Source organism: Parasteatoda tepidariorum, chromosome X1 (assembly GCF_043381705.1).
Source record: "Parasteatoda tepidariorum isolate YZ-2023 chromosome X1, CAS_Ptep_4.0, whole genome shotgun sequence".
Lineage (NCBI taxonomy): Eukaryota > Metazoa > Arthropoda > Arachnida > Araneae > Theridiidae > Parasteatoda > Parasteatoda tepidariorum.
Genome location: NC_092214.1, coordinates 69,218,343 through 69,237,345, shown reverse-complemented (window position 1 = coordinate 69,237,345; position 19,003 = coordinate 69,218,343). Strand labels below are relative to the sequence as shown.

The 19,003-nt window shown below is 29.1% G+C and overlaps 1 protein-coding gene across 1 annotated transcript; it reads right to left on the bottom strand.

The window, feature by feature from the left end:
* Positions 1-944: 944 nt before the first annotated feature.
* On the bottom strand, positions 945-17,264 carry LOC107451033 (thyroglobulin-like). The gene is made up of 7 exons (XM_016066999.4): positions 16,925-17,264; positions 15,120-15,264; positions 13,330-13,406; positions 11,163-11,360; positions 8,312-8,483; positions 5,985-6,067; positions 945-1,301 (listed from the first exon to the last, which is right to left on the bottom strand). The coding sequence occupies exons 1-7, from the start codon at positions 17,127-17,129 to the stop codon at positions 1,021-1,023; spliced, it is 1,161 nt and encodes a 386-aa protein (XP_015922485.1). The 5' UTR covers positions 17,130-17,264; the 3' UTR covers positions 945-1,020.
* Between the last annotated feature and the right edge of the window lie 1,739 nt (positions 17,265-19,003).

The following is a 19,003-nucleotide window of genomic DNA, read 5'->3' as shown; positions in this document are numbered from 1 at the left end:
ATGCACAAGGTCCCGAGCCATGCACGAGAAGAACACCACATTCAAAAAATGCGAGCACAAGACTCATGATCCAAAAACCACATGGCAGTGATGTCAAACCAGCTGCAGAAATAGACAAACAGTTCGAGAATAGATTATATTTTTAAAAAATTTTCACGTAATAGAATTGTTTTTCCATTATGTGAAAAGCAATGATATTGTGTGTTTGCTTAAACTTGCAATTTGACATCTTAAACTCTAAAAAATTGAGACTGTTTTAATAACAGGACTAACGTTTGATCAAATGAATATAATGACGTAAAAAGCTTTATTTTTTATTTATTCTGTTTGGCATTTGGGTGATTTTTATTTCAAAAATTCATAACTGTGACTCTAATATTTTTCTTTTATTTAAAAAATACATTTTGGATAATGTCTAAAAAAATAGTTTTTTTCCATTTATGAAAATTACTTGTTTATAACAAGAATTTAAAACAACAATGTAAAAAATTTTGGTGTGTAGTTTCCACCATTTTTATTGGTGAGGTAAACTAAAATTTTTTGTCATGCATTCGTCACATTTTTTCTTTATTTTTTCACTGTTACAGTTTTATTTATTTATTTATTTATATTTTGTTTGTTTACGAACAACACATGTTTTCATGCATATTAGAATTAATTTAATAGCTTCACTGCAAAAACATTTCTCTAAAAAAAAACACATTTTTAGTAATAAATTCGCACTAATTTTTCCAAACAATCATTTTTTTGTCTATTTTCTATAATTTTTTTGCATGATAACTACAGTTCTGTGTACTTAAGAAAGTATTTAGTTTACCTCAACACCGAAACTAATGACAACTATAAACCAAAATTTTTTACAGTGTATTTAGCGTTTTTTTCTATTAATTTTTTTCTGATTTTCAAAATTCACCTAAATTAAATTTCAAGCTCTAAACTGTAACTAAATAATAAAAAAATTTATTTGAGCAAACTTTCTTTGATAAAAATATATTTGGCAGACATTTATCAAAAAACGATTTAGTATTCTTCAGAGTAGTCATAATCATCTTCAGTTTGCATTGTACTTGACACATATGTGATTGTTGTTGGTTCTTGGACTGAAAGTTTTTCCAAAAGTTCCTTGCAATATGAATGAGTTGTCACATTTAGTTCATTCGAAATGACGTCACCATCTGTATCCACACAGAAGCATTTGGCATTGCGAACACACTGAGTGATATTGTAATTTCCATATTTATTACATTTAAGTGCAGGGTACTGAGCATGCATTGCTGCTTTTTCATTTTCTCTTGCACAATCTGGAATTAAAATTAAGTAATCATTTCTTACATATACAATGCATTTCGTTTACAACGCTATAAATAAATTTCATTTAAATTTACAAATTTATGCTAAGTATTTAATGTGTTTCTTAAAAAAAACGCTTTTATGCATACTTGTATGTGTATGTTCTGTATACATGCACGCATTGGTATGTGTTGTGTATTTAAGCTTTATTTCTTGCATATAGAAGGTATTGCGTAATCTTCGCCATTAACGCATTTATGCTAAGTTTTTAATGTGTTTCACACACATTTATGTTTGTATGCATGCGTATGTTTTGTATGCATACATGCATGTGTATGGATTATGCATTTATGCATTATTTTTTGTGTACTCAAGTTATTGTTGTATCAATAAAAGTTATTTAAATTAACTCATTTATGCTAAGTGTTTAATGTGTTTTTAGAAAAAACACATTTATACATGTATGCGTGTGCATGTTATGTATGGTCTGTATGCATGGGTGCAAGTGTATGTGTGATGCATTTATGCATTATTTCCTGCATACACGAAGTATTCCGTAATCACCGCTATCAATAAATGTTATTTAAATTAACACATTTATGCAACAAAAATAACTATTTCAAATTCCAACAATCACTATTGTATAAGAGAACATCAAAACAAATTTGTTTATGCGGAAAAAAAGAGAGAAGTTGAAAGGCAATAAACTAGACACATTTTCAAGTTTCTAGCAGCAATTAAACTGGTTTTGATTCATTATGCCTTTAAAGATAAATCTAACTCAATACAGTGACAGAAATTTTGCAAAAGTGACAAAATAGTAATTTACGTCTAAGCATTTAGTTTGGTTTTTAATGTCGGACAAAAAGTACACTAATATGCTATTAGCGACGCGAAAGGTACAGTAATGGGTTATTAACACTAATGGGCTAGGGTTCTTCCTTAGTGATGATTAGTATACAATAATACCGTTTTTCACGCAATACATTACCTAAATTTAGATAGGAGGACAGATGATGGTAGTGATCAGCCGACCTCCACACCACGCTCCCGAACCACCTAATCATACCAAAGTACCATAGACATTACATTAGAGTAGGTTCCGAACCACTAAGAAACACTACGAGAAAGTGTAGACGAATTGTTATTTTTTTGAAAAAGGAGCATTAAAAAACGGTTATTTTTGCTTGGTCTTCGAGGGAATTCAGTTGGTTTTGAAACTAAATATAGCAACCAAGGAAGCAGCAGGAATTTTTTTAAAAAAAGATCTCATTGATATTCCTGAAAGGTATTTTTCAGAAAAAAATCAGACAATCGTTTCTTTTTCCTGTAACTCAACTGAAAAATAAAATTTATCATTAAGGAAATTCTTATTATCCATGACATCAAGAGACATCGATGACATCATTAAAGAAATTCTTATTATAGATGGCATCATTACTGACAGAAATATTGCTTAAGATCCTTCAAACCATAAGAAAACCGGAAAATTCAACGAACTTAGCCCATAACATCATCGAAATATTCTATGCAGGGTGTTTCATGATGAAGTAAAATAAAATATAATCCATAAGGGGTCACAAATTAATAATTAAACTAGGAAGAAACAAAAACACTATCAAATCACACGGGAAGTCTGGATGAAAAACATCAAAACCAGCTTTTTTCAGCAAGATTTTGTACCACTTTCCTCAATAATGATTCGTTAGATTTTTTTAGCGTTTTTACTTCGTCCTCACTTAAATATTAATTTGTGACCCCAATTGCATATGATTTATTTTACTCAGATAACTACGAGGAGTCTGAAAACAAATATTATGGGTAGTGATTAAGGAACACACACAATTCAGAAAAAGAAGGGGAAAAAAACGGTAAAAAGTTCAAAAGTCTGAGTTAAAAAGTTTACTTCGTAATACTTTACGTTATCGACTTTATGTATATACAGTTCAAACCACTCTGACCACGCTAAGTGACTTTTGATCCAATGATCGGATCTTCATGTTCTTGGACTCAATCTTAATGGTTCGAAAAAGTGATCTCATAGATGTTAACTGATTAATACAGAAGATATTTTAAGTTACGAAATTAGACACAAAAACGTACTTTTTCTGAATGAACATACTTTTTTTTCGATAGATTCCGATTTCTGACACCCAAAATATAGGGGGTAGCTATAATGTTGAAAATATGGACCAAATAGTTTAGTCTGGGGAGCGGTCTAAAGCTTATTCCCTTAAATGTTAATTTTACTTTTTGAGTATTTCACCATACCTCTAGAAATTTTTAAGTGAATTAAAAGATTTTTGCGCAAAATTATAAAATTCATTTATCCAAAGGCAATTTCATGCAAAAAAGAATTTTTTTTCAGTAAAGATTTATTATTTTTTATTATTTTATTTAATAATAGTCGAAAATATTTTGAACTGCGAGGTATACAACTTTTTACATCATTTTAAAGAATGTAATTTTACATGGCAAAACGCTACATTTGAGCGAAATCGTTGAGTATTTCCCGAGAAATTGAATTTTAAAAAAGTCATATTTATAAGTCGTAGTTTTCCAAAATCCGTCAAAAAAAAGGCATGTTTATTCAGAGAAAGTAAGTTTTTCTATCTGATTTCGTAACTTAAAATATCGTCCGCACTTATTAGTTGGAATATTTGAAGTCAGCTCTTCGAACCATTAAGCTTGAGTCCTAGAAAGCGAAGATTCGATCATTAGATCAAAAGTTATTCAGGATGATCTGTTTCTTATTTGCCCACTTCGTTATATTAACCCACTAACACCTAAAGTCAGTTTTAGGGATAATTCTGAAAATTCATCATTATCTTACTCAGGTTATTTTAAGCTTAATTTTTTCAAGTTTTCTTTAAAACATTGTAAATAGCATACTTATTCCAGATTCCTGTTTATTAATAGATTAAGTATGCTTGCATTTGGTTGAAAGTCTAACCTTTATTTTAGTCTCTCTCACTTTTTTTTTCTTTTTTTTCTAACGCTAAAATAGTTATTTGCAATATCAAAAAAAGGAATAATTACTTTATTTATTTGCATTAAAAAATATGACTGCTGAGTTGAGAGACATTTTAATAAATTTAGAAAAGGCAATCTTAGAAAATATAACATCAGCAGGAAGCTAATTTAAAAACACATTTTCTCATTAAAAACTACTGTCATACTTAATGACCTGCTGACGGAAATTTCGTGCTTTTTCAAAATATCATTTGTCACCATCATTCACTAAGCTCTTTAATTATATGATTTCTTTTTGTCTAGATAATTTAAAATTTTGATCATTTTTCCCCTTACGTTTCTACATTTTGAAACAGTTTCAATTAAGATCAAAAACTATTCAGACAGAATTTTATAGTAGTTGATATTTATAATTTATATACAAACTTTTAATGAAAAACTGTGGTTCTTGCATCAATAGATTTTATTTTATTACCGGCGCTGAACCGTCGACCCAATTCTGAGTTTACGACTAACCATATTCCACTCTGTAGCCTCGTAATTTTGAACCCAACCCAGTAGACAAGGGAGTTCTGGGATAAAGCATTGGGACAAACTAGCCTTCGTGGAGGAATTTTTAATGAAACTAACCCACATTTGTGTTACATGGAGAGAGGAAAATCACGAAAAACCTCCCCCCACAGTTATCTAAGAAGATTCTAACTCATGATCCGTTTACCACTGACCATATTTTATGTAAGCACTGTGGACGGTGGGCGTCAAAATTTTAAAGACATATTTCAATTGTGTAAAAGTATACAGTTTTTTTTCTGTTTATTTATTTGACTCAATTTAGGATGAGTTGATGTGCACACCTCTTAAAACGCGTAATAATCTGTAGATATGATAGAAGCGTTAATTTTCCTTTAATCCCATCCTTATTATTATTATTTTGTTGAAATAATGTCGTCGATGAGCTAAAAAAAAATATGGACTAGTAAATGTTTTAACAAAGTTTCCACGTCTTAAACTAATATATGATACAATCTTTTCAACTAAACAAAAAATATACAAACTTTTGAATTTAATATAGTTCATGAACGAGAGTGTTTAGTACCCAACATTTAAAAAAAACAGTCAATCCTATATACAGTTTTTGTTTAATTAGTTGTTTAATTAGTTTTGTTTAACCAGTTTGAAAAGTTTTGATTTGAATAAAAAGCGCACAAGCCGTTGCATTCTCATTTGTTAGAGAGCAATTTATTGTTCCAATGGCTTTAGCTTTGTTAATTTTTGAACATCAATTTAATATTTAGGATTTCCATTTTTGGAAGTTAAATAACTGATAAAAAAAAATTTTTAACTTTTAGCTTAGTTTCTCGTTGGTTTTCATTACCTTTCGTTTCGATGGCTCTTTAATAGCAGTAATATTATTTAAATAAATACATTTATAGCTATAAAACTAATTCAAATCGCATACCACAGTTCATTTCAATTGATTCTAAACTATCTGCCGTAAAATAACTTCTAATTTCTAATTTATCTTTGTTAATTTTTGGAACATCAATTTTATATTTAGGATTTCTATTTTTGAAGTCAAATAACTGATTAAAAAAATTATTTTAATTTTTGCCCTAGTTTTTCATTGGTTTTCATTACCCTTAATTTTGATGGCCCTTTAATACTAGTCAATTATTTAAAAAAATACATTTAGAGCTATAAAACTAATTCAAATCACATACCACAGTTCATTTCAATAGATTCTAAAATATCGGCTGTAAAATAACTTCTAATTTCTATTCCTTCTTCATCTGTGCAAGAGCATCTGTTGAAAAACATTTAATTAAGAAAATTCTTCAACTGCAGAATAAATTTCATGTTATTTTTCGAAAAATTTCAAGCTTTATGATTGCGTCAAATTCATTTTGCCATTCTAGCCAGCAGTTTTAAGGGATCTGCGGTGCAGTGAAAAAACCTTAAAAGAAACTCAGAAGTTTAAAAAGTATTTGAAAGATGGAGTTTAAACTTACATGTTTTGTGAGAGAACTCCACAAAAATTGAATTACAGTAAAGTTTCTTTAAAATTGAAAGACTTTTAATATTTTATAGATAATAAGCATAAACAGGAACAAGCACAGTCAATTGAGGTTTACACAAAAAGTGTCCGAAAATCGCCGCCCTTGAAATATTTTTAGAACCCCTGTCAAAAGTGATGCCAAAAGTTATAAAGATTAGGTGAGCTAATTAATATTCAAAGGGAGAGAAACAAAAGCGTTATTAAAATTAGACAAATCACTATTGAAGAAGGTAGTATTGAATACATCAAAGTCAGTTTGATTGTCAAAGAACACTTGAAGGAGTTTTTCATTATCGCCTTTAAACTGCTTTCCGTTTCTTCCAATAATGATAAAGAATTATAAATTCTTATTTTCTCCTTCCTTGTTCATGATTGCCTTAAATTGCATAGCTTTTCTCCTTTTTTTCTTCGTCTAAATAATAATTTGAGACCTCTAATGTGTTTACTTATTTACTTCATTTTTAAATAAGGATTCCAAAAACATGCATTAAGGGCTGTAATTACCGAACTCCCATTATAAAATATTAAAATGACTTAGACAATTCATACTATTTGTATTTATTTTTTATTTCGCATCTTTAATTCTGCCACAATTTTCTCATTGAGAAATTGTTTTGCATATTCAAGAATTTGTTACTCACAAATATGTACACACAAAATGTGCTTAATTATTTGGTAATATAAATTCAGATTAGGATTTGTCTAATCAGTTCCTAAATTACAAACCTAATTGAACTAAAACCCTAAATTATTTGTAATTCCAGTTAATAAATGTATTTATATTGCATTACATATTTGTATTTCTTAATTGAGCAACAATTTTTTTAGCAAAAATTTATTTATTTTGCTAATAATTGCAGTTAAAGAAATTAGTTATTTCAATCTGTTACAACATAAATAAAACATGATAAATAATTTTTAGTTGAATGGTTGTTTAAATAAGCACATATTGCCACTGCAAAATTTAAAAATTAAAATAAAATAAACAGTAACAGAACAGACCCCATCTAATTACTTACATAATTCATTGGTTTTAAACAATCATTATATTTGGATTTTATAATTTGTACTGATTTTAGAGATTAGAGATAATAACTTAACTTGTCCTTTCATTGACTGATTATAAATTAAGGAAAATATGAAAAATGAAAAGCTTCTTGGTAGAAATTACATTGTGTCGTTCCACAAAAGGAGTCAACGAGTCACGTGATGGGGTTGCTGGTTTCGGCGTATAATGAATGTTTCGTAAGCAGTCTACCTATAGTATAAGTCGATAATTGATCCATTTGGATGCTTTCTCTTTTCTTGGAGGTGTTGCTTTCTTGGAGGTGTTGCTTAACTTGGTTTTTCAAAGCTCTGCGGCCAAGGAAAATAAAAAAAACCTCAGTTTAAGTGCTTTACACTTAAATCAAAGAGATGATTTTAATCTATATTTATCATCTTGCTGTGAAGAATTATCTGAGCTTCAGAACAAACAAATAACTTAAATATTTCAAAAGTTATTAAAAAAAATTTAAAAATCAGCAATTTGGTGACATTTTTTTCACTAGATGAAAATTAACGTTATAACTGCCTTATCATCAATTTTTGCAAATTTTTATTAGCCCAGATAATGCATTGGAGCAAGTTTTTAAATATTAAAAGACGAGACCATAAACGCTTTTCATTCTCACAAAACTGTAGTATTTCTCTACATTGACGTTTTGCGCCATTTTCACAATAAGTATAGACAACGCTGGCATTAGATAGGCTTAACTCGACCTAGCAGTTTTGAATTTAGTGAAATAAAAATACAAGTTTAAAAATCCATGAACAGGAAATGATAAATGGGAAAACGCCCCAAACAGCGTAAAATGATAAGAGTTGCATTGCAATTCTCGTTCTTTATGATGCGTTGTACCTCCCCTCTGAATTTGGAGCCATTGCACTGAATCACCATATAGAATGTTCAATTTAGTGCATGTACTCTATATGGGTAAAACAAATGTATACCTGCTTGAATCGCATTGTGTAGGAGAGAAAGTTCCATCAGGATCACATTCTACTGTCTCCAAACCTATAACTTTGATTCCTTTTAATAAGAACTGATTGCGAAGTTTTCTCGCCCTGATTAATTCTTTTTCGCATGGTTTCAAGTAGGATACTATTGGCTTTTTCTTGTCATCTAAATAGCAAACATATAATCTTATTATTTACGAGAGCAGAGAAAGAAATTGAAAATAATAAAACTACATTAGCATAAAAACATTTGAATATTTGTGAAAATTAAAAAACTTTTATTTCTGGCATTCAATTTAACACTATTTCCACTATGATTTTGTGTATATCTAGTTCAACCAAAAAGTGTCTTACAACTCTTTGTGTTTGTTGTTGTAATGACACTTGGACAAACCTAGCTCGCTAGCCATTGACCTTTTGCGAATTAAGTCAGGAAGGGACGCTTTCAGTTTGAAAAGAGAGCACCACAAAGGTGGAAGTACGTCTTAGCTCAGAACTCCGCGTATAGTCCACAGCACCACTCATTCTCGAAACAATTTCTTCAATTCAGACATAGATCTGAAGGAAAAGAACATTTTTTTCAGATCTCTGTACCCATGGTACTGCTCAGAGACCCATCACAGGACGATTCCAAAGATTTTACAAGCACGTATATCGCACGTACTCGGTAGGTCTCAGCAGAGTCGAGGATCGAGCCCCGGCTCCTCCAGATCGGAGTCCGATTCTCTAACCACTGTGCTACCACGGCCCATAGCTTTGTGCTTAAAATTACTAATTAGAAATTGTCGATTTAAATTAGATAATTTGAGCGATATATTTATTTATAAGTAAATGCATATTGCTGTGCCGACTCTGTGCTTTTCAATTTTTAGAACTGGAATGATCAACACTAAAAAGAAACATGCCGAAACTCAAGCAAATATCAAAGTTATGAGTACTTAAAAGAATATCAAAATTATAACTCCCGTATTTTAAGTCAAAACTAAAGTCAGTACTTCTTAATAAAATTATAACATTTTACAACAAATTTGAACGTTTTTTCTGCCTTTCAGATGAATCTATTTGATCTTTAATTGTTATTGTGCTGTATTGTTAAAATTCGTAAAGTCGCCAATCTAAAATGTGGATTTTGGGGAAAACGATGCTTAGTAAAAAAGAATTACAGATAATGGTAAAATAATTACTGATTCGTTATTTTTAACCAAAAATGTACAAAAAACACATCTTTTCATCAAAAAAACATTTTTCATATTGAACAGTGTAATTCTTATTATGCCGCAAAATCGTAATGATATAAAATCGTTTGAATATAAACACTGTTATGAAACACTTTAAGGTGTTAAAAGACACCTTATGATTGAAATAACTGTCCACATGAATATTATATTTTTTTACCCTGGATGAGGTGGAGAAAAATATCACTGAATCAATTTACACATAATTATACTGCAGTGTAATAGAAAAATCAACGCAAATTGCAAAAAATTCAAAATTGAGATTTCTCTGAATAATTCAAAATTTGGCATTTTTGTGTGATAAGCTACTTATTGCAAAAAAATTAGTTTCTAAAATTAATTTTGTTTTATCAGTTTTTTGAAATTCTATTTTAACATTAATAGCATTAACAATAGAAAGAAAATAGTCGTCAAGCCACTTTTCTAAAAATCTACCGTGAAACTCTTACGTTGTTATTTATGCCACTTGCCAATACCAGCAAGCCTGATTGAAATTAAGCGAATTCTTAAGGCAGAAGCTGCGTTTCTTGTTTTTTCAGTCACGTCATCTATGGCCAAGAATACGACTTTAGCCACACACACGTATCAGCCCGTTTTACAGAGAGGACCCAATCATACTCAATTCATTATTCCTCTGATCGTAATTTTGACTTGAACCAGAGAACGATCAATCTCCAATTCAATGTCCCTAGAGGTATTTATTTGTTAGGGGAACTAGGAGTACTTTGGACCCCACAGATATAAAGTGCACCAGTCACCATTTAAAACAGAGGAGTCTTTGGCTGACGGGGATTCGAGATTGAAAGTTATAATTTTAATTAGCAATAAATTCAGAACGTACCAGTCAGAAATCGATTGAAACTTATATTAAATTCGGTATTATAAATTGCATGGTTGAGTTTCAATTTTAATTGGAGCACTCTAACAAATTGAAAAGTGGTTACAAGATTTGCACCTCACAAATAAGTAAACAGACAGATGTGAAAGCAAGTTCAGTTTAAAAAAATCTGTATATAATTTCCTATTTTGGTTCCCTCTACCTGTGATTAAATGTACTGGGAATACAGGGTGTTTCATAAATAAGACCACCCTTAGTATGTATTTTTAGAAACCTTATCAGAAATTAAAATAAAAAATGCACACATCGGGAATCTTAAATTAATACTTAAGCGTGGAAAAAACAAAAACGCTTTAAAAACCTGACAAATAAAGTTACATGAAGGTGGGAGTAATAAAAAACAAGAGAGCTAGTAATAAAAAACAAGATTGTGAGAATTTGAAGACAATTATTTGAAACACCTACGAGTTTCAATCCTTGCACTACTGTAATTAATCAGATTTCTATACCGCTTTGTTTTTCTCTCAACAAAATATTAATTCATGACCCCAATCTGTATATTCTTCCTTGTTTTCAATTTTGATATAGACTCTAAAAAATACATATTAAGTTGCAGTCTCTACAGAACATCCCGTGTATTGAAATCTTTCTATATGACGATATTATGTAACAATCATTTCGTACTTTACATTATATCTGTTCATTATTTTTCATCATCTTTTTACATTTGAGACTTTTACGTTACATATTTATTACATTATTTTTAACTTACAACATGGTAACTTGTCTAAATGATCCATCCGAACTATTCTTCCTTCAACTTCACCAGTTTCAGTATTTGCGCAGTAACAAAGGTTGTCGATGCATTGAATTTTTTCATAATCTCCTGTAACAGTGCAATGCTCTTGAGGTCCTGTCATAAAGGTATCTTTTTCCTTTATTTTCAGATTATGTATATGTTGTGAGCATTCTAGAAAATACATTAAACATATTGAATAAAACACCTATTATTTGGATTAAACTTTAAAAGTTTATAAAAGGGCTTTGAAAAATAGAGTAAAATAAAAGTGCTCTTTTCAATTCATAAAGGTGTCATTTGTCTTTATTTTCAGATTATATATATGTTGTGAGCATTCTGGAAAATATATTAAACATATTGAATAAAATACTTATTATTTGGATTAAACTTTAAAAGTTTATAAAAGGGCTTTGAAAAATAGAATAAAATAAAGGTGCCCTTTTCAATTCATAAAGGTGTCATTTGTCTTCATTTTCAGATTATGTATATGTTATGAGCACTCTAGAAAATATATTAAATATTTCAGATTAAGCACTTAAAATGTTTATTAAAGTTCTTTGAATAATAAAGTGATGGGATAAAAGGTGAAATATTTTCATAAAACTTATCATTAATATTGTTTCATGGTTGGTACTTAACAAATTTCCATTTAATAATAGCTATTGACACAGAAATATCTCATTCCTTTCATAGACATAGCAGTGTTTTTCCCCCGAAAACAAACTTAAAAATGGCTCACCCGATATTATAAAAGACGTTTCCATCAAATCTTTACATAAAACTAATCCTTAGTATTGTTCCTAAAAGGAATTTTAAAAATTTCCATTTAATAATAGCACATAACGCAGAAACATCTGATTTCTAACATAGATATTGTAGTGTTTTTTCCTGAAAACGAACTATAAAAAGCATTCTCCCGAGCGATTTGAAAATTTGGCTTATATTTTTATTGCCCTAAGTCTTTCACTTTTTAAATAACAAAACGAATTTTTTTTAAGAAATAAGTAAAATGACCTAAAAGAAGCGTTCAATATACTACATATAGATTTGATTACTGATAACAAAATGAAAATTATTCATCTCTAATTTTAAAAACATATACTTACTAGGAATAAGACTTCTTAATACAATATTATATTTTAGTATCCAGGGTGTTCCGTAATGACCACCCTTAATGTTTAGAATCCTTGTCTAAAATGAGGTTAAAAGAAAACACACAATACAGATCGTAGATTAACATTCAAGCGAGAAAAAATGCAATCAAAATCTGTCAAATTACTATAGAGGAAGACAGAAATAAGGACATCGAAATCTGTTTTATTGCTGTGTGCAACAGAGGGGATTTGAAAAGTTTTTACTATTAACTAAATCTAGTTTCAACTGGTTATAAAACCGGTCTTAATATATTTCATCCTGTTTTCCACACTAGTGATTTAATAGCATAACGTATATATTAAAGGCGGTGATTTTGAAACACCCAGTATAATGCTTACAAACAACTTATTTAATGAATTTCACACTTTTATTGTTCCTTTTTCCATTGTTTCTTTTTCTACTGTTTCTTCCTCTTCAAAAAAAATAACATTAATCCTTTCGAATAAAAAATTATTCTTTAAATATTCTAAGTTGTTTTATTATCTTATTAAAAATTATTCTAAATCAATCTACACTGCTATCCTTAAACTGAAAAATCAGGGTATGAGTAGTCTACTTTACATTGAAATAAATTCATAAAAGTGTAAATTCCCATTTATAAGCGATAGATGCAATCAGGATAATATGAACCCAATAGTTTAGTCACGGAAGCGATTGAAAGTTTGAGCCCTTAATGTTAATTTCCCTTTTAGCGTATTTCTTCACGCATAACTTAATTGATAGTTAATAAATTGATTAAGATTAGTACTTAGAACGTGAAAATCTGATCATTAAAACGAAAATTATTCATGATGATCTTTTTTTTTCTTCATACAAATCAAATCATGTATTAAAGAGAAAAAAAATTCAAGTATGTCATATCAAAAAGCTAAACAAAAATTTTCTTTTTCAAAAACCATGATGGTGTTCCCTGTTAAATGAATCAATTTCAAGCAGATACATGACATATTTTGCAAGCAGATACATGACTTATTATATGACTTACTACATGACATATTTTGAGACAACTCTGAGATTTCTTCTCCAAATAATTTTGTTCCATCATTGTTCATACAGATAGTTCTACAAGAAAATAATAAAACTGATATAGACGCATACACGTTATCTGAACCATTTTACATCTTTCAATTCACCTCCTTAGGAAATAAGTTTGAATAGCCACTATTATTAGAAGAAAAAAAACATCACTAATTTTTTAAAAAAAGAAACAGTCATTTTCGAATTAGAAAAACAATCAAATTGATTCCGAATTAAGTCATTACTAGCTGTGATGCCATTACAGAAACAGTTTTAAAAATCTAAAGTAAGTTGACAGGAATTATTTTTCGTTCCCTAAATAATAAGTTTCAATACCACTATAATCATTAGGGAAAAAAATTATACAAATTTTTTCAGAAAAATAATCATTGCGAATTAGAAAAATATTCATTGTGAATTGATATCTAATTAAGTCATTACAGTCCATGCTCTCGTTTTAGTGACGTTGCAAAATAAGCTGACAGGAAATATTTTTCTTTCCTAAGGTAATGAGTTTGTAAAACCATCAATCGTTATTAGAAAGAACAGGGGAATAATTTTTTCTTTTCCGTTACATGAGATTTTTTAATGGATCTTGGATATTACTGGTTTTAAATCTGGTCTACTACTACTGATCTACAGATTTCAAATTGATTTCTCTTTCCAAACTACAGTTTGTTAGTTTATTTTTTTTTAAATGACAATTTCGTCGAAATGTACAAGTATGAAAACTTTATGTACAAAAAGGAATCGCCTAAGGCTGCAAAAAGCTTTTAGGAGAGTTAGAGCACATCATCGGGATTAAAATTGCATAGGAATCATGTACGGAATTGTCGTCGTATGCCGCTAAAGACGCTTCCATATTATGAACTGTTTCTTCGTATGCTTCTGAGCAGGTCAAAATAAGGGAAACACCCCTAGCCCCGTAAGACAACATTTCCGAGTTCCTATGCAGTTTTAATCCTGATAATGTGCCCTAATACCACTAGAAATTTGTCGCAACAATCACGCGACCCCCTCTTATATATAACGTTTCTAAACGTGTACCTTTCAACAAAAAATAGACTAAAAATGTCCTTTTTAAAAAATCTGCAGCTTTGGGAGCAAAACTAATTTTAGTTTTGAAAATTTGTATGAATGCAACAAAAAATTTGTTCCCTAAAATAATTATTGCTAACTTTTTGCAGAAAAACAATCATTGCAAGTTAGAAAATATTCACCGCGATTTGATTGCTAATTAAGTTATAGCTGCCTATGGTTATTATTTTAGGGACGATTTTAAAAATATAAAATAAGCTAATAAATAGTTTTTTAATAATGGTAAATAGTTTTTTGATATAAACTTAACATACTTTTAAATGTTAATTACTTTTAACTTTTATCAATGACAACAAATTGCAAACTTTCGGATAATAAAAAGTAGCATATCCTTATGCTCAAGTCAAAATTGAAAATAGTGTTTCTTTTTTTTGCAATATCGGTTATAAAATTGTTCGTTTGTTTATCTTTTTAATAATTATGTAATTGTATTCAGCAAAATTTTTTGTACTTATTATAAGAATGCATTTATCTTAAAAATTAAAAGGTTAATGGTTCTAGAATTAAGTTCGATTAGTGCTAGAAACTATACCTGAAGCAAAATAATAAGGGGATAGGAAAAAGTGGAAACTTACGAAAAAAGAGAAAGGGGCACACTTAGGTCATAAAGTATTGTTAGTGTATATAATCATTCTTGTCAAATTAAAGATAGATATTTACTTTTTTGCTTTCATCTGTCTCAATTTATAATTACCGTTATCTTCGCAATCAGGGATCCACAAATTGTCTGTATATTCGTCTTGTTCATTTGATAAAAGTTCTTGTCTAATACTTTTACTTTTCCGACATGCAGTTTGAGCATAATCTAAAAAATAAGCGAGTAGTAATAAGTCGGATTTTATTAAAGCTAAACCATTTTTCGAATAGAAAAACTAAGGCAAAATATAACAGGAAATATGTAGGAAATAAGTATAAAAAATAAATCATTTTTCCTTTAAGTATAAAATTTTGAATAAGTATTCTTTTATTAGAAAAATAATTGCCTAGAAAAAAATATTTGGATCGGGCTGAAGCCCGAAACAAAGGAAGCATACATAAATTTACTAAGGAAGCATACATAAATATAAAGAATTTTCTCAGAAAAAAAATTAGAATAAAAATTAGAAAATTGATATTACATGATATTTTTTACAAAGACATTAAACTAAAATGAAATATCATATAATAAAAAAGCAATATTAGAAAAATTTAGAAATTCTAAAACGGTAAAAATGAGGAAAAAAACTTTTTTTTATCACGAATCTCATACAGAAATGACCTCATTTTATATGTAGATTAATTAAAATTTAGTGAGTATTACTATTGATAGTTTTATGTAAGGAAAGTGCTGAAATCGTTTTCATGTTTACCTGAAGCTTTTTTTCTAAAAATAGTCATTTAAATGTAGATTCTTAAAAGCAAAGCCAGAAAATATATTTGTTTTCTGTTTTCTTTCACATCCCGATGAAAATTAGAATTTCTGTATTCAGGAAAAACATAATAGTTGAAAAGAAGTTTTAAAGTTACTTTTAACTCCATCAAACAATAATTAATAAAAAATCCGTGGCCTCTTAGAGAAATATTTTTCTCTGAGAAGAGCTACCGTTGACTAATCAGAATTACTCGACTAAGGTAATTTAACAACGCTCTTCGGATTTGAAAATGTTCGAAAAACACCAAAACTCTCGTATTATACAATACACTTTTGTTAAAAAGACAAAAACTGGTAGCTTAATAATTTCCTTTTTTAAATTTTTTTCGGCTGAACATCAAATCTATTAATGATATAGGTAGCTATATTTTCATCTAAAATTATGTATTTTAAGTAAAGTGGCAATAACATTAGAAGTTCATTTATATTAAACGTTAATTGCCTACCAGTTTTTTTTTTTTCAAAATGATACTTTTAATATCACTAAAATGTAAAAACACAACATTAACAAATTAAATTTCAGCTTTTTTCTTATCTGTCAGTCCATTACAACCTGAACATGTAATCTGAAATTTGACAAATAAAAATCCTGCCTTTGCATTGTTTTATTATATTGCCTTGGGCCGTGGTAGCCCAGTTGTTAGAGAATCGGACTCCACACGGAAAGGCCGGGATCCGATCCTCGACTCCGCTAAGATTCATCGAGTAGATGTGATATACATGCTCATAATGACCATGGTATCTAAAAAGTCCTGCGGTCAGTGTCTGATCAGTACCATGGGTACAAAGATCTAGTAAAAATTTTCTTCCCCTTCAAATTTAGGTCTAAATTAAGGAGGTGGCCTCAAGAATGAGTGGTACTGCCATCTATCCATGGGGTTCTGAGCTAAGACGCACTTTCATCCTTGTGGTGCTCTCTTGCCAAACGAAAAGCGCACCTTCCAGACTCACTTCGCAAAAGGCCAATGGCTTGCGAGCATGGCCTGCCCAAGTGTCATTAGAAACAACGAAAACTACAACATGATATTGTCTAATAATTTAAAAAATGGTTTACCTGTTTTATTAACGCATCCATCGCAACATCCGTTATACCCGACTTTCATCTTGACGAGGCCATGAGGACATTCTGTCACCATGAGTGGTTCGCATTCAACATTTTCACAAACATTCTGTTCTAAATCAATGCCCATGATACATTCCAAAAGTAAAAATAACGAAATCCATTTTGCAGAATCACAACCTAGATACAACATGTTCATAACTAGCTACTTTTAAAAATGAAACTATTGGTGATAATCCGAATATCATTTTTGACGCATTTGAAAAAACATAAAAATAAATGTTTAGCAAACACTTTTCCAACTGAAAACGAAAGCGAAGAAAATTAAAAACTGATATCATTATCTTATCAATAAATAAATGACATGGTTGTAAGGGTAGAATATTTTTTATTCTTTATCGATCATTGTGTCTTTTTTTTGCCTAATAAATTCATTGTATTAAAAATTTAGAAAAATATTTGGCTAAAGAAATCATACTTACAAACCCTTGTTTCAAATGAAGCCTTTTGATGTTTCTCCTGAGCTTCTTTCTTTTTTTTTCTTTTTTTTTTTTCTTTTTTTCTACGGCTTTTTCTTAACTACCTTTTTGAATGCAATTATCGAAATTATTAAATTATTAAATTATCGAAAATGAATGATTAGTGACTTAAGAAAAAAATCTTAACAAAAAAGAAGAATTGTAAAAATACATATAAATAAAATAAATAAATAAATTTTTTAAAAAAGTTACTTTCGACAGAAACAGACACCAAAAATACATTTGTGTATTAGATTGTCGTTTGTAATTAAAAAATACCAAAATATATTTTTGCTTGTATTTCAAGCGTCTGGACAAAAGATATACAAAAAGGTCAAAGGGTTAAGAAGCAAGTTAATTAATTCTAACAAAGTTTGCAGATTATTTGTATTGTTCATCAATTGATTTCTTGGGGTAAAAATAATGTTTGATTGTTTTGAATTTATGTCGAATGTGTGCAAAGTTATTGTTCACAAACAAAAGAGCGAAAAGAGCGAGTTTTTATTTCTTTTATTATCATAAAAAGAAATACACTTTTGAAAATGCTTTTTTCTTGACCACAGTATTAGTTCTTACTTTACAAAATTTAAAGGAAAAAAAATGTGTCACTAAATATCTAGAATTTTATTAGCTGTTTCATTTTGTCTTCTTAGTCTGCAGGTAAAGAGGTTTATTCTCAAGTTTATTTTCATGTCCGATGATTTCAAATAATTTTAATTACTGAAATGAAATTCCGAATAACATTTTAAAGCAGTCAAATTAATTTGCTATTCGTTTTTCAGTAAATACAGATGCGTAGAAATTAGTATTTTGAAAATAATGCCTTTTAAATATTTCAGATACAACTAAATTACTATGTAAATTGCTTTTCCTCTTTTTTAACTGCAATTAAACTAACTGTTAATTGAAAATAATTTTAATGCAAATAATTGTGAAAATTATGCAAATATAATCTGTAACCCTGCTTACCTAATATATAATTTTAAAATTATTTTTGTGTAAAAATCAAGCATTTTAATGTTGCCCCAGGTTTTTTTCCTCTTTGTTAACAAAATTATTGTACTAAATTGTTTCCATTGAGTTGGCAAAAATTGGTCCCACATCTCCCTGGAAATCGATGCCCAATTTAAAAATTGGCGCTATATTTGCTGTATTCTGAAAAGATAAAGCATTAACAAGATGCGGATGTTTTATTTACAGTTGCTTCTGTTAACCAGCGTAATTGATTGATATGTATCGTTTTAATGATCATTTGATATTTTATTATGTGTTGTATAGACTTAAGATTCAGATGTATAGCTTTCAAATTATGCTTTTCAGTTTTGTAGAATTTTTTTTTCTTTTTAATAGAACCTGTCCCAATAAATTGACTTACAGTTTTTCCCTTCTGTTAACATGCTCAAAAAAACATGGTAGTATAGTAAATATTTTTATCTTTAATAAAAATAATAATAATACCTATAGAAAAATAATTAACACTACATGTAAATGTTAAAAATGCACCCATATATATATATATCTATATCTATATATATATATAATATATATATATATA